Source organism: Schistocerca nitens, chromosome 5 (assembly GCF_023898315.1).
Source record: "Schistocerca nitens isolate TAMUIC-IGC-003100 chromosome 5, iqSchNite1.1, whole genome shotgun sequence".
NCBI classification, from domain to species: Eukaryota; Metazoa; Arthropoda; class Insecta; order Orthoptera; family Acrididae; genus Schistocerca; species Schistocerca nitens.
In genome coordinates this window covers 604,834,630-604,860,203 of record NC_064618.1, presented here as the reverse complement: position 1 = coordinate 604,860,203, position 25,574 = coordinate 604,834,630, and the positions used below count along the sequence as shown (strand labels likewise).

Sequence of the window (25,574 nt, the reverse complement as noted above, 5' to 3'; positions counted from 1 at the left end):
CTTCGGGGTTCCTCTACTTTGGAAGCACGTGAAAAAAAGGCCCGTAGTGGAATGTGTTCAGAGGAGCAACAAAGAAAGGTAGGCCTACTTACTATTTTAGAAGAGATTAATTAAACTGTTGCAGTTATTATTATTATTACTGTTGTTGTTGTTGTTGTTGTTTTAGGTCTAGGTTGCTACAGACCTGAATTTAATCAGGAGCAGGAAAATGGGCTGGCTGAATACATCCTGTTAATAAAAGCAGATTGTTTTGATTGACCATCGATGAAGTGCGGAGTCTTACTTTCGAACTTTCAGAGAAAAATAACTTGCTGCATAGCTTCAGCAAGACTTAGTAAATGGTGGTTCTATTCGTTTTTGAAGAGGAATTCGGAAATAAGCCTGCTTTCTGCCGAGCCAACATCTCTTGCAGTGGTGAAGTAGTTCTTTGGTTTGCTGTTAGAACTTTATAATAGGTACAACTTCACAGCCCATAGTCTATAACGTGGATGAGACAGGAATAACAACAGTCCCTAAGAAGCAATCAGAAGGTGCTTGCCTTGAGGGGAAAGCGTTAATTTGGCGGTTTGGTTTCTGTGGAGAGAGGCATCTTAGTGACTGCTGTAGCCTGTATGAGAGCCTCTGGAATTTATATGCCCACAATGTTTGTGTTGCCTAGACACAGAGCCAAGCCTGAACTGCTGGATAATGCTCCGCCAGCATCTACTGCTGAGTATCACCCTAGCAGATGGATGCAGAAAGAAATTTTCCTGAAGTGGTTTCAATGATTTGTTGAATTTTCTAAAGCAACTGCAGAGAAACCCGTTCTTCTGCTCTTGGATGGTCATTCAACACACACAAAGAATATTGGACTTATTGATATGGCTAGAGAAAACCATGTTCATGTCACCCACCGAAAGCAGCCCCGGGATGTTGCGTTCATGACCCCACTGAGTAATTATTACTCTCAAGAGGTTTGAAAGTGGCTTCAGTGTCATCCTGGACGAGTGATAACCATCAATCAAGTTGCAGGGCTGTGTGGGACAGCATTCATGAAAGCTGCTTCTATTGAGACTGCTCTAAATGCATTCCGTAAAACTGGAATCTTCCCACTGGATGCAGATATTTTCCCTGATTGGATGTGTCAGCCTGCTGAAACAAGAGATGCTGACCCACCGCTGGAGAAAGGTGATGTCCCGCCTTCGGAACCTACTTCAGAGTCATTAAACAGAGAAAAATCTTTTCCAACCACACCAGGGTCTTCCCAGTCGGATAGGCCTAAGCCTTCAACTTCAGCTTTCCATGTCTCTCCGAAAGACATAAGAGCAGTGCCGATAGCTGAAAGAAAGGAACAAAAATCTGATAGAAGAAGAGGAAAGACTGTTGTTCCTACAAGTCCACCTTATAAGGAAGAACTGAAGTCTTCTATGAAAAAGGGGAAGACTCCCAAAAGGAAACTTCAAATGGGGCCTCATTGTAACAGTCTAGGCCTACTTAAGTCAGCAATGTTGGACAGAAGAAAGCAAAGAAAGTTGGAAACGTACTGGAGTATAGCACATTGTCAGAAGAGGAAGGAGAAGATAATAATACAGCTTTCATTTATTGTAATGAACCTTTCTCCAATTCTAAGTCGGAAGAAGGTTCTGTGAAGTATTATAAGTGTAGTGAATGGGCTCATGAACAGTGCGCCGGCATTAATGATGATGATGAACCATATAAAAATGTGATTTTTGGACATGAAGTGATTATTAGGGTTTGTAAATGAAGTTTTTTTTTTAAATTTTCATTATAACGTAGTACCCTGTTTTATCCAACTTGTATGACAAAATGGGGTAATTGGCGCAAGTGTAAAAAATTCTTTTCTATGATGAGACATTTTTTTAAATGTATGTTTTTCATGTCCAATTGTAAGTAGACAGATTGGACAATTAGTCATTAAAACTCAGAAGATTGGTACACATATTTCATTACATATGCCACTTTGTTTATTAAGTACCCTGTTTTAACCGACTCTCCCCTAAGTATAATTCCAAAAGTCTCAAGAGTGTATCCCGGGTCTAACCATGGGGATGGGGAGCTCTTGCTGGTTTCATGGAATGAGGAGGGGTGGAGGAAATGACACAAGTTTATCTCATAATGAATCTCAATATGAGGGAATAATATTAAGGAAGCACAAGCTAAAGCATCAATAGAAGCACGTGGCACAACAAAGAAAAGTTTTTTTCAAAAAGAGCCTGTGATACAGGAACGATGAAATACGTAGTCCGTACTCTAGTTGAAGATAAGAAACATCAAAGCTCGCACTGAATTCTGTCAGCGTTTTCGAATTCTGGTGGATGTGATGGCCGACGAGATTTTAATAAACTGAGTGTTGGGTCCCAAAATTGAAACCACTGTCTCTGTTTATTACGTTTCACGACATCTTTATTTCCGACAGACTTCTTAACTACGCTGCACAGAAACGTGGCGTTTGCGCCAGAATAATGATCTCATCGTCTACGTCCAGACGATATTCAGTTCGGCGATACTTGTACAAGTGTGCCTGAATTTACTGTCTTCATTCTAATGCCTTGCTGTGTCATCGTTCACCCAAAGTTGTTGGAGGAGGAGGCACATAGACGCAGTAATTCACAAGCCCCAACAAAAAATTCACGTAACGTGAGATCAGCCGATCACGGAGGCCAATGGTGCATAGCAAGATTCATGCGCCCCTTAGGACCAATGCGTCGTTGAGGCAACTCATTGCTAAGAGATATTCTTAGGCTATGTCCCGTATGAGCAACAGAAGCGACCAGCTCCGCAGACAGCTTCAGGTGACAAAACACGACTATAGGTGTAGCTACAGAAGCGTCCTAGATTGGCGACGCCTCTGCCAGTGGTAGTTGTCAACTACAATTGGAGAACTGTCCGATCTATATAGAATGTGCAGAGGAATAGGCGACCGACAGTGAGGTTCCCAGAAACTACAGACAGAACTCGCGTGGACATTACAAGAAGTCCTCGCAAGAAGGTTGTCGCACCAGGTTGGTGTATCTCGTACGTCTTGTAATCGTGCACTAAAAGATGTGAAATTAAAAGTCTATCGTGTGACTATGGTGCAAGAGCTGAATTGCAAGGATCAAGAAAAAGGAGTTAGTTATGGTAACTGGCTGTTAAAATTAATTGCTAACTGTTAATTGGATCCCTTGCCTTACTGCATGTCAGATGAGGCATGGTTTCATTTGTCAGGTCATGTAAACTCGCAGAACTGAAAGCACTAGTCGCAGGACAAAAGAACCTCTTCAGTCAGAGAAGGTAGGCAGGCGTTTGGTGTGCGTTGTCCCGTAAGCGCATTACTGGCCCTATATTTTTCAGTTACATCTTAAACAGTGTCAGATATATAGAGATCTTCGACTCTTTCTACGCACAGTTAACAGACGCAGAGAAGCTGTATGCAATATTCCAACAAGATTGAGCAACCGCTCACACATCCAACAAAAGTGTGACCCACATCACCAACGTGTTCTCTGAAGACAGCCTTGTCAGTAGAGGTAGCTGGTCCCAAAGGTCCCAGTACTTAAGAGAATGTGATTTTTATTCGTGCGCCACACTAGAAAGCAAAGGGTATGGCGACTGTGGTGTCACTGCCAGACACCACACTTGCTAGGTGGTAGCTTAAATCGGCCGTGGTCCATTAGTACATGTCGGACCCGCGTGTCGCCACTGTGTGATCGCAGACCGAGCGCCACCACACGGCAGGTCTCGAGAGACGTACGAGAACTCGCCCCAGTTGTACGACGACGTTGCTAGCGACTATACGTACGAAGCCATTTCTCTCATTTGCCGAGAGACAGTTAGAATAGCCTTCAGCTAAGTTAATGGCTACGACTTAGCAAGGCGCCATTAGCCTTAAATAGCTTGTATATAAAGAGTCACTTGTATCGCCACAATCTCCAGATGTCTCATCAAGAACGATGTATACAAGGATGTATTAAAAGTTAAGTATATTCCAAAGATACGTATTTTCTTTATCACATTCATTAAGTCTCCTGTTTCAGACCTCACTCCATCCTTCGTGAGTTAGCGCGTGAATCTTGGCCGCCTCTTTCAATTAGTGTGCGTAGTGTTGGCAAGTCTGCCGACACTACAATTTTGGCGACGAGCGTAAAAACGGTCTTCGTTCTTCTTGCTTTGCTTACATTACTTGTGTCATAGCTTCGCCAGATGTACTGTCCGAATTTTATCGCATGCAGAATCAGCAGACGCAGGCGTTATTGGATGCCCTTGGACAGCTCGTCCAGGGTCAACGTGCGCTGCACCCCGATGCGGCCGCCGCCGCTTCATCCCTACCGCAGCCACAACACGCCGTTGCACCTCTGTTTCGTAGCTTCGACGCAGCCCACGAGTCTTGGACTGAGTGGTCCCGACAATTCGGCTTCCATCTAGCCGCCTACAGAATTCAAGGTAATGAGCGGCAGCCGTTTTTGCTTTCTTGTGTCGGTGTGTCCACCTACCGTGTGATAGTGAAATTGTTTCCCCGACGCGACGTAGCAACTCTGTCCTACGAAGAAATTTTGTCTGCTTTAGATGCCTATTTCAAAGAAACAGTTAATGTAGTTGCCAAAAGGTATACGTTCTTTCGTACAAAATGTACGGCCGGTCAGACTAATAGGGAGTGGGTTGCAACATTGCAAGGACTTACTAGGGATTGTGATTTTGCATGTGAATGTGGACTTCCGTATTCAGATACTATGGTGCGTGATGCAATTGCACAGAACGTTTCTGATGTTCGCATACGGGAACAGATTTTGAAACTAGTAAATCCCTCCCTTCAACAAGTGATAGACATTTTAGATAGGCAAGACACACTTGACTTTGCTCAGGAATCATTTGAAACTTCGCCAGCAGTGTGTCACATTAACCGGCCCGCCGGGCGCGCAATACGGGACGTTAAACGGCCCTCGCGCACGTCCGAGCAGCTGCAGCCGAGCTCGCCAACACGTGTGCCGCGTAAGCAGGCCAATGCCGTGCTCAAATCATGCCCGCGGTGTGCAACTAGACATTCGCGTGACAATTGCCCGTCACGCCAAGCTATTTGCTTTTACTGTCATAAGAATGAACATGTTCAAAGTGTTTGCCAGAAAAAGCTAAGATCAGACAATCAAAACCATTCCAGGCCCTTTGCTTCGCGCCGGAATCGAACCAGGGACAATCAGGCTCGTGAACCTTCGCCCATGGACATTCATGTCGTTAATTCCACCCCGTCCAGTGCCACTTTATCTAACAGTGACTGTGTTCGTCCCACAAAAAGTGTGCATCGACGTCGCCGGAACTCCCGTAAAGTCGCAAGTGCTTCTGTACCTGTATCAGTTCCAATTGCACGTGAAAGTCGCTCTTGTCGTCAGCAGGACAATAAACTTTTTGTAGACTTAGACTTTGGAGGCAAAGTGATACCATTCCAGCTCGATACCGGAGCTGCAGTTTCATTGCTCAATCAAGACACATACAAACAACTGGGCAGCTTCCGTTGCATGCCGCAAATGTTCAGCTCAGTAGTTATTTAGGACAGCAGATACCTGTGTTAGGACAGTGCAGCCTTCTTGCCACATACAAGGGACAAACAAAACTTGTATCATTTTACGTTCTTCGTTCTTCTACGGCAGTGAACTTGTTTGGTTTCGATTTATTTCAGTTGTTTAACTTGTCAATCGTAAATCAGGTCCTATCAGTGAATCAGACTGTGCCTTCCGCCAGTGTTTCTCGTCTTTGTGACGAATTTGCAGACATTTTTGCACCGGGCCTTGGTTGCGCTAAGAACTATGAAGCACATTTGGAACTCAAAGTGGACGCGCAACCGAAATTTTACAGAGCGCGCAATGTTCCCCACGCATTGCGTGATGAGGTCGCAAGAACATTACACGGTTTAGAATCTCAAGGTGTAATTGAACGTGTGCAGGCTTCTCTCTGGGCCTCACCCTTAGTAATTTTGCCAAAACCTTCCGGAAAATTGAGACTTTGCGTGGACTTCAAGGCAACTGTGAATCCACAACTTGTGACTGCAACTTTTCCTTTGCCCCGCCCGGACGATCTTTTTGATAAACTGTGCTCGGGTAAATACTTTTCGAAATTGGACCTAGCAGATGCGTACTTGCAAATACCAGTGGACGCAGAATCCCAGCGCGTCTTGGTGGTTAACACGCATCTTGGATTGTACCGATTCAAAAGACTGCCATTCGGGTGTGCATCCGCCCCTGCATTGTTTCAGCAATATTTACAAACTGTTTGTGCGTCGGTCCCTACTGCTGCCAACTATCTGGACGATATTGTGATCTCCGGAACGACAGAAGCCGAACATTTAGCCAACCTACGAACGTTATTTCAGGTCTTGCGACACAATGGTCTTCGCTTGAGGAAGGACAAATGTGTGTTTTTTGCTCGTGACTTACCATATCTGGGCCATGTCATAAATGCACAAGGCATACATCCGAGTCCAGAGCACCTCCGTGCCATACAGGAGTTGCCTTCGCCACAGAACTTGAAACGGCTCCAGAGTGTGTTGGGAAAAATTAACTACTATGCTAGGTTTGTGCCGCGCGCTTCTTCCATTTCAGCTCCGCTTCATCGCTTACGCCGTAAAGGTGTTCCGTTCGTCTGGACGACGGAATGCGAACGCGCCTTTCGCCAGTTGAAATCGGCGTTGCTTTCTCATACCTGCCTTACGCCATTCGATCCCCAGAAACCACTTTTGTTGATGGTCGATGCATCGGAATTCGGGATCGGTGCTGTGCTTGCGCACAAAGATGGATCGCATGATCGTCCTATTGCCTTTGCTTCAAAATTGCTCTCGTCTGCGCAACGCAATTATTCCCAGATGGAGAAAGAAGCTTTAGCTCTCGTGTTTGGTGTTACTAAGTTCCATGATTTCTTGTATGGTCGTCACTTTACCATCATCACGGACCACAAACATTTGACATCGCTTTTTCATCCGAACAAGCCTGTACCTCCACGTACAGCGCAGAAATTCATTCGCTGGTCTCTTTTTCTCTCGCAGTACCGCTACGATATCTTGTATCGGTCCACTGCTCAGCACGGAATCGCTGATGCGTTGTCCCGTTTGCCTGTTACTGAGGATAAAGCATTCGATTCTTCCGAACTTGCTTGCATGTTCATTGATTCGGAAACCGATGACATGGTCGAATCGTTTCCGATTGATTTTCGTCGTGTAGCTGCAGCCACAGCAGCTGACCCTGTCCTTGCTACTGTTTTGCGTTTTGTTGCTACGCAATGGCCCTTGTCAAAGTCACGGATCGAGGATCCGTTGGTTCGCCGATTTTCTGCTCACAAGGGGAGACTTTTTGTATGACGTGGTGTTTTGTTGTTGCGTTCGGATAATGATCAATCCAGAGTCGTGGTCCCACGTTCGTTACAGTCCTCTGTCTTACGGCTTCTTCACCACGGACATTGGGGTATAGTGCGCACAAAACAACTTGTTCGTCAGCACTGTACTTGGTTCAGAATCGATGCTGTGATTGCGAATATGTGCTCTTCTTGCGTGGCGTGTGCCGCACAACAATCCGCACCGCCGCGGAAATTCTTTGCATGGCCGACAGCCACTTCCCCTTGGCAACGCTTGCACATCGATTTTGCTGGTCCATTCTGGAATGCTCGATGGTTGGTTGTGGTGGATTCCTTCAGTAATTTTCCTTTTGTTGTCCGGATGTCTTCCACGACGTCATCTGCCACCATCCAAGCGTTGTCCGCTATTTTTTGCATTGAAGGTCTTCCCCAGACTATTGTTTCCGACAATGGCCCACAATTCATGTCCGCAGAATTTCAGTCATTCTGCAGGGCCAATGGTATTCAACATCTGACGTCCGCGCCGTTTTCGCCTCAGTCAAACGGTGCCGCTGATTGGTTGGTCCGGACTTTCAAGTCACAGATGTTGAAGTTGAAAGAGTCGCATTCTAGGGAGGACGCATTGTTGCTCTTTTTGTCTTCGTATCGCTCTCAGCCCCGCGATGGTCATTCGCCGGCTGAGTTGCTCCATGGTCGTCCTCATCGAACCTTGATGTCTTTGCTGCATCCGCCGCATCAGGTTCCAGTGCAGCGGCAGCCTACTGCTTTTGCTCCTGGCGACGTTGTTTTCTATCGCAACTATCACGGTTCACGGCGTTGGCTCGCAGGGCGCATTCTTCGCTGCCTCGGCCGCGCGATGTATTTGGTTTTGGGGGCCTCTGGTGAGGTGCGTCGGCATCTCAATCAGCTGCGCCTCTGTCGTCGCCTGGGTTCTGCCGCTCCCCGTCTGCTTTCAGCGACGGTGCCGTCTGGTCAGCGCCCTGGGGACCCATCTACTGGCTCGCCTCATCCCCAGGTGTTACCGACGCTGCCTTCCATTTTGCCTCATGGCGACGCGCCGCCGCCGCCGCCTGTTCTCCCGCCGGCGCCGCCCGCAGTGGACGCGTCGCTGCAACCGCCTGGCGCCTCCCTGGGTCACGCGCCGCCGCTCGCTTCCCGTGACCGGCTGTCCTCCACCATGGAACTCTTGCCCGCTCCGGACCAGATGTCGTCTTCGCCCGTTGGGTGCCCCGACCACATGGAGGTCGACCCTTCGGCCCCTCCTGTCTCTCTACGGGCGCATACGCCGCATGTTGACGTGCACCCTGGACTAGGTTTTCAGGCGTTTCCTAGCTCCCCTCGGACCGAATGGCCGGGTGCGGGTGGCACAGCCTCGCCTGTTGTTAGGCTCTCCACCTCATCGCATACGTCAACATGGGGTCCTCCCCACGGCGGGCGGAAGCCTTATAACACGACCGTTCGCCGATTTGCGGGGGAGGAATGTGGTGTCACTGCCAGACACCACACTTGCTAGGTGGTAGCTTAAATCGGCCGCGGTCCATTAGTATATGTCGGACCCGCGTGTCGCCACTGTGTGATCGCAGACCGAGCACCACCACACGGCAGGTCTCGAGAGACGTACGAGAACTCGCCCCAGTTGTACGACGACGTTGCTAGCGACTATACGTACGAAGCCATTTCTCTCATTTGCCGAGAGACAGTTAGAATAGCCTTCAGCTAAGTTAATGGCTACGACTTAGCAAGGCGCCATTAGCCTTAAATAGCTTGTATATAAAGAGTCACTTGTATCGCCACAATCTCCAGATGTCTCATCAAGAACGATGTATACAAGGATGTATTAAAAGTTAAGTATATTCCAAAGATACGTATTTTCTTTATCACATTCATTAAGTCTCCTGTTTCAGACCTCACTCCATCCTTCGTGAGTTAGCGCGTGCATCTTGGCCGCCTCTTTCAATTAGTGTGCGTAGTGTTGGCAAGTCTGCCGAGACTACAGCGACAATCCTCACACATAAGACGATCTTGAACAGAACTTTACTAGAGATACTAATATCACGCCTCCAGTATTACAGCGTGTTGCTGATAACGCCAACACATGAAGTCAGCGATGCCTCGATTCCCATGCAAACCACTTCTAGTATCTCTTATAAACAGGTATTTAAACTGTCTATTCTGATTTACTTAGTTCATTGTTACTTGAATCTCGCGCGTCAGGCATACTGGTTTTGTGAGGGACACCCTGTTCTTATCATCCGATTTTAAGAAAACTATTAAGTGAAAAAACTTGATTCTTTCGTGTCTTACAGCTTGATATTTTCACTGAACACTTTTCGTTATGCGACATAGTTACTGTGCTGTAGGAAACATAGTAAGTAACTGCAAGAAATTGTTAATAAGAGTTTGCACAGATAAAAACGCATTGCGTGCACTTTGCATATAATTCATTTTAGGTCAAAATTATTGCATATGAAACGCAGACAACATATTGAAATTGTATTTAAATTCGAGATCAACGATATCTCTCTTAGTTCTCGAGATTTTGTATTACATCCTTGCGGACCGATCGTGCGTGGCGCACTAGATTCTGTCCCTGTGCATAGGGGATCATATGGTTGTAAAAATCGTCATATTTCGTAAGCGGTTCAAAATATCGAAAAGAGATTTTTTTTGAAAATGTCAGTACACAAAGGGGAAGTGTTTCTCCGTATGATTAACACTCGGCCAAATTTTTGAGGGGAGCGAAAACACGACTCCCTATAAATTACAGAATAGTTTTTTGTCCGAATTTTCATAGGCAAGCTAGGTGTGTGGAAATGGGGTATCAAACTGACCAGCATGAGGTCTAGTTTTGCAAACAAATATTTAACTCGGGTAACTGACAAAAACTTAATGAGTTAAGGGAATAGCTGCTGTTAGCTATGGAAATGAAGTGTGGCAGCGGTTTGGCAAAAATACTTTAAAAATGTATCACAAACAGTCTTGACCCTAATAAAATATTTATTTGCAATGGTTATCGGTTTTGGTCAGAGTGTGAACGTCCTCAAACCATTTATAACACAATGGTAGGCGGTGGCTGTGAACGGTGCAGGTATTGTGACTCCTCGAACGTCAATTGATTTCTAGCTATTTTGTTCACACATTGGTGTGATATTTTACTGTCAAAAAGGCTTCTTTTGAATAAAGTACTAAAAATAGAACATTTCAAGAACATAAGAGTCTCTGAAGGCAAATGAGTTGTCAATAAGATCATGCTCTCTGAATGAAACTTGAAAATAAAATAACAAAATGAGAAAGAAATCGTTCAAATGTTTTGTGAAATGATTTCTCTAAAAGACATAAAATATACTGGAAAAACATTTGACATTTCTTTGAATGATGCTCGAAATCATGTGCAGCAAATGAGGGGCTTGTCATTTTTTATCAATCTGTTTTATTTCTTACTTTTAGACAAATAATTTCACAAAATATTCGATCTCTTTCTTCAAAAAATTTGATATGCTGTATTTATACCGACTATTTACATTAATGAAAACACTTGGTATAAACAATGGTTCAAATGGCTCTGAGCACTATGGGACTTAACATCTGTGGTCATCAGTCTCCTAGAACTTAGAACTACTTAAACCTAACTAACCTAAGGGCATCACACACATCCATGCCGGAGGCAGGATCCGAACCTGCGACCGTAGCGGTCACGCGATTCCAGATTGACGCCCCTAAAACCGCACGGCCACACCGGCCGGCGTATAAACAATGATTGATGATGAATTACGTTCCCAAAAACCAAATATCAGTAAAATTCCTTGGCTGTTGAATTTTTTATTAGAATTTTAATATGTATTATATATTGGGATAGGTGTGTATACACTTAAAGTACTTTGAGAAGACCTTAAAATAACTCTGAAATGCAGCGTAAAGAGTATAGATAAAACTTACTACACAGAACAGTTGATACGATTATAGTTGAGTCAGTTAAAATATAAGAAGTAACAGTGCCCGAACCTTTGACTCACGAAAACTCAGATTAAATACCTTAGACACTAACGCTACACCACTGACACCTCTTTACCGGGGATTACTCATTTTCCTTACTGATCTTAATCAGTCATTCTTCTGCACTTATTGGCTGCTGAAAGTTTGTGGTCACGTAAGAAACACTGGTTTTAAATTCATTGATGAGATAGTCAAACGTATGTACGCTTATCGTGACATCATTGAAGAATTTCTCTGATGGTGTTCGTGGTTGAAGATATTATAAAATTCTCCATGTAGATTCCTTCCTTTGTAAATTTCGTCCACGCGCTCCTTTATCGTCTTATTTTCCTACGAAAAGTTGATTTTCTTGCATTACTCTCGAGCTATAATATTCTATGGGTTACGAGCGGCATTTATTAGAAAAAACTGGTCAGGAATTGCAGCTCGTAGCTTGTCACTCACACGAAGGACACTGGAGGGTATAGACCCACACTGTTGCTTGTAGCAGGAATGTCGCACATCCACATGTCACGCGCTGTCGGTCGCTTATTTCGCTCATTACGTGACCTTAAATGCAGGCGCTAGTGCGGGGGTGCTCCATTCCACTGAAAAATGAAATTGTCGGCATGTTATTGTAATTGCAGAAAAAGGCAGATCACCAACATATCGATATGCGTGAATCTTGTAACCGTGTAACCATCTTTCCCACAAAAAATAATGGGCCCTAGATCTTTTCCCGGGAAATGGCGCACAACACGTGACCTTTAAGAGAGGTCGTCTGGTGCTCGACTGTGGCAAATTACTGTTGCGTTCCTCGTGTTCCTACGTGGTGGAGATCCACTTCTCCACTAAAATGATATGTAGCATCTTCATTGACACCAAACTTTAATTGAAATTGTGATCTTCCTTCTACACGCCCAGAATGAATTCACTAAACTGAACACACTGTTGTTTATTACCATCGTTAGGTGCTGGTAGCAACTGAATACGGTATGGTTTCAGAGAGAAACATCGCCTCAAAACACGTCATTCAGACACATGAGGAGCAATAGACTCTAGTCTGGGACGACGAGGAGACTTCTGTAGACTATGTGCAAATCTGTTCAGTGTGCTCTACATCTTGAAGGAGCTCAAGGGATCGGCTGGGGTTTTCACTTACATAAGCAATCAGTGACTTGAAACTTGCTGATTCCATCGTCGAATGATTTGTGCTGTAGGAGGTGCGTTGACGGAAATGACTCAACAGAGTCGTAACTGCATAGAACCCGTTGAAACGGAGAACGCAAAACGCCGTTTGCACAGTGTTATTTCCATCTAGAGTCTGTGCACACTGGATGATGAACGAGCTAACAAGAAAGCTGGCTACACCATGAAGACTCTCGGAAAGCACGTGAACTAGCGAATTACAACTGACACTAAGCCAACCTTTTGGTTACGACGCGAACGTTAAAATTCACAAGTTTCTACCTTCATTCATATTGAAGAGATACACCGTCCAGTTAATGTGACCACTATCAACGTTCGACGCCATCGTGCAATAACGACTCACAGATGGTAGGTGGGAGCACTGGCAGTGGAGGACGTACAAAGCGTGCCGTGAAGACGCGGAAAACAGTGCATTCGTTGTTATGCGGGCATGGAATGATTTATTTGACGTCCATAAGAGCACTACCATTGGCTTTCGGCCAAGGGCGGCGGCGTTTCCGAAATGGCTATCTTTGTAAACTTTTCGCTTGCCGCTGTGATTAAAGTATACCGTGCATGGAAAAATGGCGCTATCCAAAACAGGCGTCGAGGCAACCGTGGTGCACCAAGGACCGTACACGACAGAGTTGAACGACTGCTACGGGGATGTGTACGGGCGAATAGACGTGCAGCTATTGAACAAGTGACCGCATAGATGAACCAAGGGTAGCCTCAATGAACATTCAGCGAATGTTGCTGCGTATGGGCCTCCGCTGCAGGTGCCTAGTTAATGCATACAGTGCCTCTACTGGACGTCAACTGAGTGACGACACATGGTGTTGTAAGATGAATTACGTTTTATGCTCCATCGGACATGAAACGTCTGAAAGCAAACCCTCTGTAAAAATCATTGGATGAGTTCAGGACGGAGAGTTATTGTCTGGGGAATGTTTTAGTTGCATTCCCTGGGTGATCTCGCTGTTCTGGAAAGCACAATGGATCGACAGAAATCCATTCTTTTCGACCATGTCCACCCCTACGTGCAGTTTGTTTTTGCTCGGCACTATGGCATCTACCAGCGGGACAATGCAAGGTGTCACACAACTGTCAGCGTACATGCATGGTTCGAACAGCACTAGGATGAGTTTCCTTACTCCTCTAGTTACCAAACACCCCGAATTTAATCCAATCGAGAATCTGTGGGGCCACCTCGATCGGACTATTCGCGCTACAGATCGTCAACCGAGAATCCTTGGACAGCTGGTCACGACACTGGAATCGGCATGCCTCCTCATCCCTTTCGGTACCTTCCAGAAAAATCACCGATTCTCTTTCTGCACGCCTCGCTGCGGTGCGCGCAGCAGAAGGTGGCTGTTCAGGCTTCTGACAGGACAGTGTAGTCTTGTGAAGCAGGAGAAAGCTTTCTGGTATTTTGACAAACACTGTACAGGGAGTGTAGTAACAGAAGCCAATATCCGCCAGGATAGCCGTGCGTGTTAAAGCGCCGCTACGGTGACTGGGAGGAGCACAAGCCAAGGATTTAATGCCCCTGGAGGATTAATGACGATGGTCGGTGTACTGGTCAGTCCTGATGTTGTTTTCAAGCAGCTAGGTGAATACCAGGCTGGTACCCAAGTGACGCCTCAGTCAGACGATTCGAAAACATTTAGAAAAACTTTCGCTCACTTTCACATGAATAACACTATACGTAGGCAGTTGGGAAACACGTATTCCGTCTTGGGAAGTAACGGGGTGGCGACAGGTAGGACATCCAGCCACCCCTTAAACTAACCTACCCCGATTCAGCACAAAGGCATAAGAAGAGGAAGACGGAGAAGAAGAAGAAGGAGAAGTAGTAATAGACGTCAGTATTCTGAGATATTGATACGGCGCAATGAAGGCGAGAAGGGGTCTGGTGTGGTTCTATACGCAAACTTGACAGTAGAACAGTGCGCTGACAAGTACACATTCGGGCTCTAAACCGGTCACAGAGGGTTTCGCTCTTAGAGAGAACATGTGACACGGCTTAGGGTCGATTATAATCGGGAATGAGACAAACAAACAAGAGCCCCTCTAATGCAGTTGCCAGGTATCATCCACAACCAGCCCATGTGAACGAAGTTGTTACATTCAATTGACGATGTCCACGTGTTGGGGAGAGATCTAGCCACTGTATGTTTAATTGTTTCAAGAAACTTCAGTCAAAGAAATCTTATGTAGCTTGCGCATATGTTGTAACACTACGTGATCAAAAGTTTACGGACACCTGGATGTAAATGACTTAAAAATTCGTGGCGCCCTCCATAGGTAATGCTGAAATTCTATATGGTGTTCACCCACCATTAGTCTTGATGTCAGCTTCCACTCTCGCAGGCATACGTTCAATCAGGTGCTGAAAGGTTTCTTGGGGAATGGTAACTCATTCTTCACGGAGTGCTGCTCTGAGGAGAGGTATCGGTGTCGGTCTGTAAGGCTTGGCACGAAGTCGGCGTTCCAAAACATCCAAAAGGTTTTCTACAGGATTCAGGTGAGGACTATGTGCAGGAAAGTCCATTATACGGATGTTATTGTCGTGTAACCACTCTGTGGTGTCACCGCCAGACACAACACTTGCTAGGTGGTAGCCTTTAAATCGGCCGCGGTCCGTTAGTATACGTCGGACCCGCGTTTCGCCACTATCAGTGATTGCAGACCGAGCGCCGCCACACGGCAGGTCTAGAGAGACTTCCTAGCACTCGCCCAGTTGTACAACCGACTTTGCTAGCGATGGTTCACTGACAAAATACGTTCTCATTTGCCGAGACGATAGTTAGCATAGCCTTCAGCTACGTCATTTGCTACGACCTAGCAAGGCGCCATGTTCAGTTACTATTGATATTGTAAATAATGTACAGACAAGAGCTACGTTCAACATTAATGGATTAAAGTTAAGTATTCCACCATCTGTGTCCGTTTTTCTGGGTTCTGATTTCCTTGTCCTGTTCCAGACCTCACGCCAGCCTGCGTGAGCTTAAACGCGTGCCTTTCGGCTTCCTCTTTTCATACGGGTTGGCTCTTAAGCCAATCCACAACATTTTGGCGACGAGGCCAAACCGCGTTCGTAACTATACTGCCCTGATTTACTTGTGTAATGGCTTCGCCACCATCTCCAGATGTAATGTCCGAATTTTATCGGTTACAGAATCAGCAGACGCAGGCCTTACTGGATGCCCGTGGACAGCTCGTCCAGGGTCAACGTGCAATGCAAAACGATGCGGCAGCCGCCGCTCCACCTCTACCGCAGCCACAACACGCTGTTGCACCAACTTTTCGTCCTTTTGATGCTGCACTGGAAAGCTGGACGGAGTGGTCACGCCAATTTGGATTCCATCTCGCCGCCTACAGAATTCAAGGTAACGAGCGGCAGCCTTTTTTGTTAGCATCCATCGGGGTGCACACGTACCGTGTGATTGTCAAATTATTTCCCCGACGCGACGTAGCAACTCTATCCTACGACGAAATTTTGTCTGCATTAGATGCATATTTCAAAGAATCAGTCAATATAGTTGCAAAAAGGTATACCTTCTTTCGTACAAAACGTACGGCAGGTCAGACTAATAGGGAGTGGGTTGCAACCTTGCAAGGCCTTACTAGGGATTGTGCTTTTGAGTGTCAATGTGGACTCCCTTATTCAGATACTATGGTATGTGATGCAGTTGCACAGAACGTTTCTGATGTTCGTATATGGGAACAGATTTAGAAACTAGTCAATCCCTCCCTTCAACAAGTGATGGACATATTGGATCGGCAGGACACACTTGAATTTGCTCAGGAATCATTTGAAACTTCACCAGCCGTGTGTCAGGTTAACCGGCCCGCCGGGCGCGCTGCACGGAACAGTAAACAGTCCTCGCACGTGGCCGCGCAGTTGTCGCCGGGCTCTCAGCCACATGTGCCGCACAGGCAAGCAAATGCAGTGCTAAAATCATGCCCGCGGTGCGCTACTAGACATTCGCGTGAGAATTGTCCGTCACGCCAAGCTATTTGCTTTTTCTGTAATAAAAAGGGACATGTTCAGAGTGTTTGCCAGAAAAAGCTCAGATCGGACACTTACAACCATTCCAGGCCCTTTGCTTCGCGCCGAATTCGAACCAAGGATACTCAGGCTCGTGAACCTTCGCCCATGGAAATTCATGTACTTCATTCCACTCCGCCCAGTGCCACTGTCTCTAACAGTGACTGTGTTTGTCCCACAAATAGTGTGCGTCGACATCGATGGAAATCCCGTCATGTCACAAGTGATTTTGTACCAGTGTCAGTTCACGTTGCACGAGACAGTCTCTCTTGTCATCAGCAGGGCAATAAACTTTTTGTCGACTTGGACATTAATGGCAAAGTGATACCATTCCAGCTCGATACCGGAGCTGCAGTTTCACTGATCAATCAAGACACGTACAAACAGCTGGGCACACCTCCGTTGCGTGCCGCAAATGTTAAGCTAACTACATATTCAGGCCACGGGCTCCCTGTGTTAGGACAGTGCAGTCTTCTTGCAACATACGAGGGACAAACAAAACTTTTGTCATTTTACGTCCTTCATTCTTCTTCTGCAGTGAACTTGTTTGGTTTCGATTTATTTCACTTGTTTAACTTGTCTATAGTAAATCAGGTCCTATCAGTGAACCAGACTGTGCCTTCAGACAATGTTTCTCGTCTATGTGAAGAATTTGCAGACATTTTTGCACTGGGCCTCGGTTGCGCTAAGAACTGTAAAGCACATTTGGAACTGAAAGTAAATGCGCAACTGAAATTTTTCAGAGCGCGCAATGTTCCCCACGCCTTGCGTGATGAGGTCGCAAAACCTTAAACGATTTGGAATCACAAGGTGTGATTGAACGTGTGCAGGCTTCTCTCTGGGCATCACCCTTAGTAATTTTGCCAAAACCTTCTGGAAAATTGAGACTGTGTGGACTTCAAGGCAACAGTGAATCCACAACTAGTGACTGCAACTTTTCCTTTACCCTGCCCGGAAGATCTTTTTGACAAACTGTGCCCGGGTAAATATTTTTCGAAGTTGGACCTAGCCGATGCGTACTTGCAAATACCAGTGGACGAAGAATCCCAGCGCGTTTTGGTGGTTAACACGCATCTTGGTTTGTATCGCCTCAAACGACTGCCATTCGGGTGTGCATCCGCCCCTGCATTGTTTCAGCAATATCTGCAAACTGTTTGTGCATTGGTCCCTACTGCAGAAAACTATCTGGACGATATTGTGATCTCCGGAAAGACGGAAGAAGAACATTTAGCCAATCTCAGAACATTATTTCAGGTCTTGCGACAAAATGGTCTTCGCTTGCGGAAGGACAAATGTATGTTTTTTGCTAGCGAATTGCACTACCTGGGACATATAATCAATGCCCAAGGCATACATCCCAGTCCCGAGCACCTCCGTACCATACAAGACTTGCCTTCGTCGCAGAATTTGAAGCAGCTACAGAGTGTGCTGGGAAAAATTAATTATTATCATCGCTATGTTCCCCATGCCTCTTCCATTTCAGCTCCGCTTCATCGCTTACGCCGTAAAGGTGTTCCGTTCGTCTGGACGACGGAATGCGAACGCGCCTTTCGCCAGTTCAAATCGGCGTTGCTTTCCAATACTTGCCTTACGCCATTCGCTCCCCAGAAGCCCCTTTTGTTGATGGTGGATGCATCGGATTTCGAGATCGGTGCTGTGCTTGCGCACAAAGATGGATCGCACGATCGCCCTATTGCCTTTGCGTCCAAATTGCTCTCATCTGCGCAAAGAAATTATTCACAGATCGAGAACGAAGCATTGGCTCTCGTATTTGGTGTTACAAAGTTTCATGATTTCTTGTATGGTCGTCACTTTACCATCATCACAGACCACAAACCTTTGACATCTACATCGCTTTTTCATCCGAACAAGCCTGTACCTCCACGTACAGCGCAGAAATTCATTCGTTGGTCTATTTTCCTCTCGCAGTACCGCTACGATATCTTGTATTGGTCCACTGCTAAGCACGGAAACACCGGTGGTTGTCCCGCTTGCCTGTTGCTGAGGATAGAGCATTCGATTCCTCCGAACTTGCTTGCATGTTCATTGATGCGGAAACCGATGACGCGGTCGAATCGTTTCCAATTGATTTTCGTCGTGTAGCTACAGCCACAGCTGCTGACCCTGTCCTTGCTACCGTTCTACGTTTTGTTGCTACGCAATGGCCCTTGCAACAGTCACGGATCGGGGATCTGTTGGCTTGCCGATTTTTTGCTCACAAGGAGAGACTTTTTGTTCGACGTGGTGTTTTGCTGTTGCGTTCTGATAATGATCAGTCCAGGGTCGTGGTCCCACGTTCGTTACAGTCCTCTGTCTTACAGATTCACCACCAAGGACATTGGGGTATAGTGAGAACGAAACAACTTGCTCGTCAGCCGTGTACTTGGTTCGGAATCGATGCTGCGATTACGAATATGTGCTCTTCTTGCATGGCTTGTGCCGAACAACAGTCCGCACCACCGCGGAAATTCTTTGCATGGCCAAAAGCCACTTCCCCTTGGCAACTCTTACACATCGATTTTGCTGGTCCATTCTGGAATGCTCGATGATTGGTTCTGGTCGATTCATTCAGTAATTTTCCTTTTGTTGTCCGGATGTCTTCCGCGATGGCATCTGCCACCATCCAAGCGTTATCTGCTATCTTTTGCATTGAAGGTCTTCCACAGACTATTGTTTCCGACAATGGCCCACAATTCATGTCCGCAGAATTTCAATCATTCTGAATGGCCAATGGTATTCAACATCTGACAGTCGCGCCATTTTCGCCTCAGTCAAACGGTGCCGCTGAACGATTGGTCAGGACTTCCAAGTCCCAGATGTTGAAGTTAAAAGAGTAGCATTCTCGGGAGGACGCGTTATTGCTCTTTTTGTCCTCGTATCGCTCTCAGCGCCGAGATGGTCGCTCGCCGGCTGAGTTGCTCCACGGTCGTCATCATCGAACCTTGATGTCTTTGCTACATCCGCCGCATCAGGTTCCTGTGCAGCGGCAGACGCCTGCTTTTGCTCCAGGCGACGTTGTCTACTATCGTCACTATCGAGGTTCACGGCGTTGGCTCGAAGGGCGCATTCTTCGCTGCCTCGGCCGCGCTATGTATCTGGTTTTGGGGGCCTCTGGTGAGGTGCGCCGACATCTCAACCAGCTGCGCCTCTGTCGTCGCATGGGCTCTGCCGCTCGCCTTCTGCTTTCAGCGACGGTGCCGTCCGGTCAGCGCCCTGGGGACCCATCTACTGGCTCGCCTCAGCCCCAGGTGTTACCGACGCTGCCTTCCATTTTGCCCCATGGCGACGCGCCGCCGCTGCCTGTTCTCCCGCCGGCGACGCCCGCAGTGGACGCGTCGCTGCAACCACCGGGCGCCTCCCTGGGTCACGCGCCGCCGATCTCTTCCCGTGCCCAGTTGTCCTCCGACATGGACCTCTTGCCCGCTCCGGACCATATGGCGTCTTCGCCCATCGGGTGCCCCGGCCCGATGGAGGTCGACCCTTCGGCCCCTCCTGTCTCTCTGCGGGCGCATACACCGCATGTTGGCGTGCACCCTGGAGCAGGTTTTCAGGCGTTTCCTAGCTCCCCTCGGACCGAATGGCAGGGTGCGGGTGGCACAGCCTCGCCTGTTGTTAGGCTCCCCACCTCGTCGCATACGTCAACAAGGGGTCCTCCCCACGGCGGGCGGAAGCGTTATAACACAACCGTACGCCGATTTGCGGGGGAGGAATGTGGTGTCACCGCCAGACACCACACTTGCTAGGTGGTAGCCTTTAAATCGGCCGCGGTCCGTTAGTATACGTCGGACCCGCGTGTCGCCACTATCAGTGATTGCAGACCGAGTGCCGCCACACGGCAGGTCTAGAGAGACTTCCTAGCACTCGCCCAGTTGTACAACCGACTTTTCTAGCGATGGTTCACTGACAAAATACGTTCTCATTTCCCGAGACGATAGTTAGCATAGCCTTCAGCTACGTCATTTGCTACGACCTAGCAAGGCGCCATGTTCAGTTATTATTGATATTGTAAATAATGTACAGACAAGAGCTATGTTCAACATTAATGGATTAAAGTTAAGTATTCCACCATCTGCGTCCGTTTTTCTGGGTTCTGATTTTCTTGTCCTGTTCCAGACCTCACGCCAGCATGCGTGAGCTTAAACGCGTGCCTTTCGGCTTCCTCTTTTCATACGGGTTGGCTCTTAAGCCAATCCACAACACACTCCGCCACAGGCCGTGCATTATGAACAGATGCAATCGCCATCCCCTAATTTCTCCTCAACAGTGTGAAGCAAGAAGGTGCTTCAAACATCAATGTAGGCCTGTGCTGTGATAGTGCCACACAAAACAACAAGGGATGCAAGCCCTCTCCAAGAAAAACACTTTGTTGTTGTTGTGATCTTCAGTCCTGAGACTGGTTTGATGCAGCTCTCCATGCTACTCTATCCTGTGCAAGCTTCTTCATCTCCCAATATGTACTGCAGCCTACATCCTTCTGAATCTGTATAGTGTATTCATCTCTTGGTCTCCCTCTACGATTTTTACCCTCCACGCTGCCCTCCAATACTAAACTGGTGATCCCTTGATGCCTCAGAACATGTCCTACCGCTACGGTCGCAGGTTCGAATCCTGCCTCGGGCGTGGATGTGTGTGGTGTCCTTAGGTTAGTTAGGTTTAATTAGTTCTAAGTTCTAGGCGACTGATGACCTCAGAAGTTAAGTCGCATAGCGCTCAGAGCCATTTGAACCAACATGTCCTACCAACCGATCCCTTCTTCTTGTCAAGTTGTGCCACAAACTTCTCTTCTCCCCAATCCTATTCAATACTTCCTCATTAGTTACGTGATCTACCCATCTAATCTTCAGCATTCTTCTGTAGCACCACATTTCAAAGACTTCTATTCTCTTCTTGTCCAAACTATTTATCGTCCATGTTTCACTTCCATACATGGCTACACTCCATACAAATACTTTCAGAAACGACTCCTTGACATTTAAATCTATACTCGATGTTAACAAATTTCTGTTCTTCAGAAACGCTTTCCTTGCCATTGCCAGTCTACATTTTATATCCTCTCTACTTCGACAATCATCAGTTACTTTGCTCCCCAAATAGCAAAACTCATTTACTACTTTAAGTGTCTCATTTCTTAATCTAATTCCCTCAGCATCGCCCGACTTAATTCGACTACATTCCATTATTCTCGTTTTGCTTTTGTTGATGTTCATCTTATATCCTCCCTTCAAGACACTGTCCATTCCGTTCAACTGCTCTTCCAAGTCCTTTGCTGTCTCTGACAGAATTACAATGTCATCGGCAAACCTTAAAGTTTTTATTTCTTCTATATGGATTTTAATACCTACTCCGAATTTTTCTTTTGTTTTCTTTACTGCTTGCTCAATATACAGATTGAATAACTTCGGGGAGAGGTTACAACCCTGTCTCACTGCCTTCCCAACCACTGCTTCCCTTTCATGTCCTTCCACTCTTATAACTGCCATCTGGTTTCTGTACAAATTGTAAATAGCCTTTCGCTCCCTGTATTTTAAGCCTGACACCTCCAGAATTTGAAAGAGATTATTCCAGTCAACATTGTCAAAAGCTTTCTCTAAGTCTACAAATGCTAGAAACGTAGGTTTGCCTTTTCTTAATCTAGCTTCTAAGATAAGTCGCAGGGTCAGTATTGCCTCACGTGGTGCCATATTTCTACGGAATACAAACTGATCTTCCCCGAGGTCGGCTTCTACCAGTCTTTCCATTCGTCTGTAAAGAATTCGCGTTAGTATTTTGTAGCTGTGACTTATTAAACTGACAGTTCGGTAATTTTCACATCTGTCAACACCTGCTTTCTTTGGGGATTGGAATTATTATATTCTTCTTGAAGTCTGAGGGTATTTCGCCTGTCTCATACATGTTGTTCACCAGATGGTAGAGTTTTGTCAGGACTGGCTCTCCCAAGGCTGTCAGTAGTTCTAATGGAATGTTGTGTACTCCCGGGGCCTTGTTTCGACTTAGGTCTTTCAGTGCTCTATCAAATTCTTCACGCAGTATCATAACTCCCATTTCATCTTCATCTACATCCTCTTCCATTTCCATAATATTGTCCTCAAGAACATCGCCCTTGTATAGTCCCCCTATATACTCCTTTCTGCTTTCCCTTCTTTGCTTAGAACTGGGTTTCCATCTGAGCCCTTGATATTCATACAAGTGGTTCTCTTTTCTCCAAAGGTCTCTTTAATTCTCCTGTAGGCAGTATCTATCTTACCCCTAGTGAGGTAAGCCTCTACATCCTTACATTTGTCCTCTAGCCATGCCTGCTTAGCCATTTTGCACTTCCTGTCGATCTCATTTTTGAGTCGTTTGTATTCCTTTTTGCCTGCTCCATTTACGGCATTTTTATATTTTCTCCTTTCATCAATTAAATTCAGTATTTCTTCAGTCACCCAATGATTTCTACCAGCCCTCGTCTTTTTACCTACTTAATCCTCTGCTGCCTTCACCACTTCATCCCTCAAAGCTATCCATTCTTCTTGTACTGTATTTCTTTCCCCCATTCTTGTCAATTGTTCCTTTATGCTGTTCCTAAAACTCTCTACAACCTCTGGTTCCTTCAGCTTTAATCTACAGTTCATAACCAATAGATTGTGGTCAGAGTCCATTGTGTACCGTGATTCGTCAGTCCACACAACATTTTTCCACTGTTCAATGCTCCAATACTCTTAACACCAACCGAGGCGTCGTTTGGCATTTACCGGCGTGATGTGTGGCTTACGAGCAGCCGCTCGACCATGAAATCCAGCGAGGTCGGCCTGCGCGCTTTTGTGCTGTACGTGTCCCTTCACGTTTTCACTTCACTATCACATCGGAAAGTGGACCTGGGGATGTTTAGGAGTGTGGAAATCTCGATTACAGGCGTATGACAGAAGTGACACCCTATCACTCGACCATGTTCGAAGTCTGTGAGTTGCCCCGAGCACTCCATTCTGCTAACTGACAATGTCTAATCACTACTGAGGTCGCTAATATTGAGTACCTGGCGGTAGGTGTCAACATAATGCACCTAATATGAAAAACGCATGTTTTGGGGTTGTCCGGGTACTTTTGTCACATAGTGTATATATTCACAAATACTACAGTTTGTGTCCAATACTTACGTTTCAAGAGTATCGCGAAACCAAAAAGGAGTTGTGCGACATAAATGAAAGTTGGTAAGGCTGTTTCTATATCGGGAAGATGATGTCTTTTCAGATTTCGCGACGGTCGCATACGAATGGCGCTAGTAGCGCCATTCTGAGTATCCAAATCATGTCTGCTTTAAATGCAAGTTGTAATGACAGTCAACGTTAGTTACCTTTGAGGTCGGTCATGGTGAGTTGATGTTAATCAAGAATGCCTAAAAGGCGACAAAGACGCCATTATCAACATTTCACAATATTTGAACTAGGTTGAGTGATAGAGTTACGAAAAGCTGGATGTGTCTTCTGCGCTACTTCTGAAAGATGGCAGCGGTGGTCACGAGAGTGCACGGTGGCAAGAATACCGGGCTCCGGACTGCCACGTGGCACCATCGCGTTCTGCGTATGCCTCTGACGCATTGCTCTGCATCTACAGCAGCAATCTGAGCAGCAGTTGGCACGACAGTGACGCAACGAACTGTTATAAGACGGTTACATCAAGGACAGATCCGAACCAAACGCCCTATAGCTTGCGTTCCACTTAACCCAAACCGTGGCTCATTAGAGAGCAGGGTGGAGGTCTGTTGTGTTTTCTGATGAAAGCTCGTTCTGCGTCGGTGCCCGTGACGGCCGTGTTTTGGTTAGGAGGAGGCTAGTTGCGGGCTTGCAAGCAACCTCTCTGCGGTGCTAGACACACTGGACCTCCACCTAGAGCTATGGTCTGGGTCGCGATTTGCTATAACAAAAGGAGCACATTCGTGGTAATCCGACGCACAATGACTACAAATTTGTCCGTCAATCTGGTGATTCATGCTGTTCTGTCATTCATGAAGAGCGTTCCAGGAAATGTGTTCCAACAGGTTAACTCTCGTCAACATACCGCTGCTGTAACCCAACATGCTCTATAGGGTATCGACATGTTGCCTTAGCCTGCTCGATCACCATATCTATCTCCAATAGAGCACATATGGGACTTCCTCGGAGGACAACTCCAGCATCATCTACGAACAGCATTAATCATCTGTGTACTGAATAAGTGCAACAGACATGGAAGTCCGTCCCAAAAACTAACATCCGGCACCTGTCCGGCACAATGCATGCAACAGTCTGGCGGTTACACTTGTTATTAATGTACTTCACCAGAAAGTGATGGTACACTGCTATACATAAACCACAAACGTCGTCTAACATAAAAACGACCTCCTCTAACAAAGGTCTCTTAAAATACATTGATTCAGTTCTGCATTTTAAGTGATCCTGTCCAAACAATCAGCTCTGCATTCATACTGGTGAGGAGATTAACGGGGAAGATATTAATTTTTGTCGGGCCATTTGACGGGTATTATGGAAAAATTGGAAATTTGTGGTAAGTTCCTATGGAACCAAACTGCTGAGGTCATCGGTCCCTAGGCTTGCACACTATTTAATATAACTATAACTTACACTAAGAACAACAAACACACCCATGCCCGAGGGAGGACTCGAACCTCCGACGGGGGGAGCCGCGCGAACTGTGGGAAGGCGCCTCGGACTGCGCGACTGTCCCGCGTGGAAAATGCGCAGTGTATTGCTTCTGGCGAATCCAACTTCAACGGTAAAGCACTTTTGTTCTGATTCACTGGTGATATGCACAACAGACCATTCTAAAATTACCAGATATTTATAAGTCACTAACGGAAACTAAAATGCAAGTGGAGTCAGGTTTGTGACTCGCAGCACTAACTGCTAGCATACTTACTATCGATGCTCGCGATGCACCCAATGCTGGACAAGTTGCATGTTGGGTAATCTGAAAGAAAGAAATGTATCGTTCTTCACATTTTTAAATTTATCTTATAAAATGTAAGGTCACTGACAATGTTTAATAAGATATTTCCTCCTAAGATATTTTG

The 25,574-nt window shown here is 46.2% G+C and overlaps 1 protein-coding gene across 1 annotated transcript in view; it reads right to left on the bottom strand.

Moving 5' to 3' along the window:
- The window catches only part of LOC126260177 (uncharacterized), a 53,657-nt gene that overhangs the window by 24,158 nt on the left and 3,925 nt on the right, over positions 1-25,574 (bottom strand). The window contains exon 2 of the mRNA XM_049957440.1: positions 25,421-25,471. Within this exon, the coding sequence (XP_049813397.1) occupies positions 25,421-25,471 (51 nt within the window). The remainder of the gene's footprint in view (positions 1-25,420; positions 25,472-25,574) is intronic.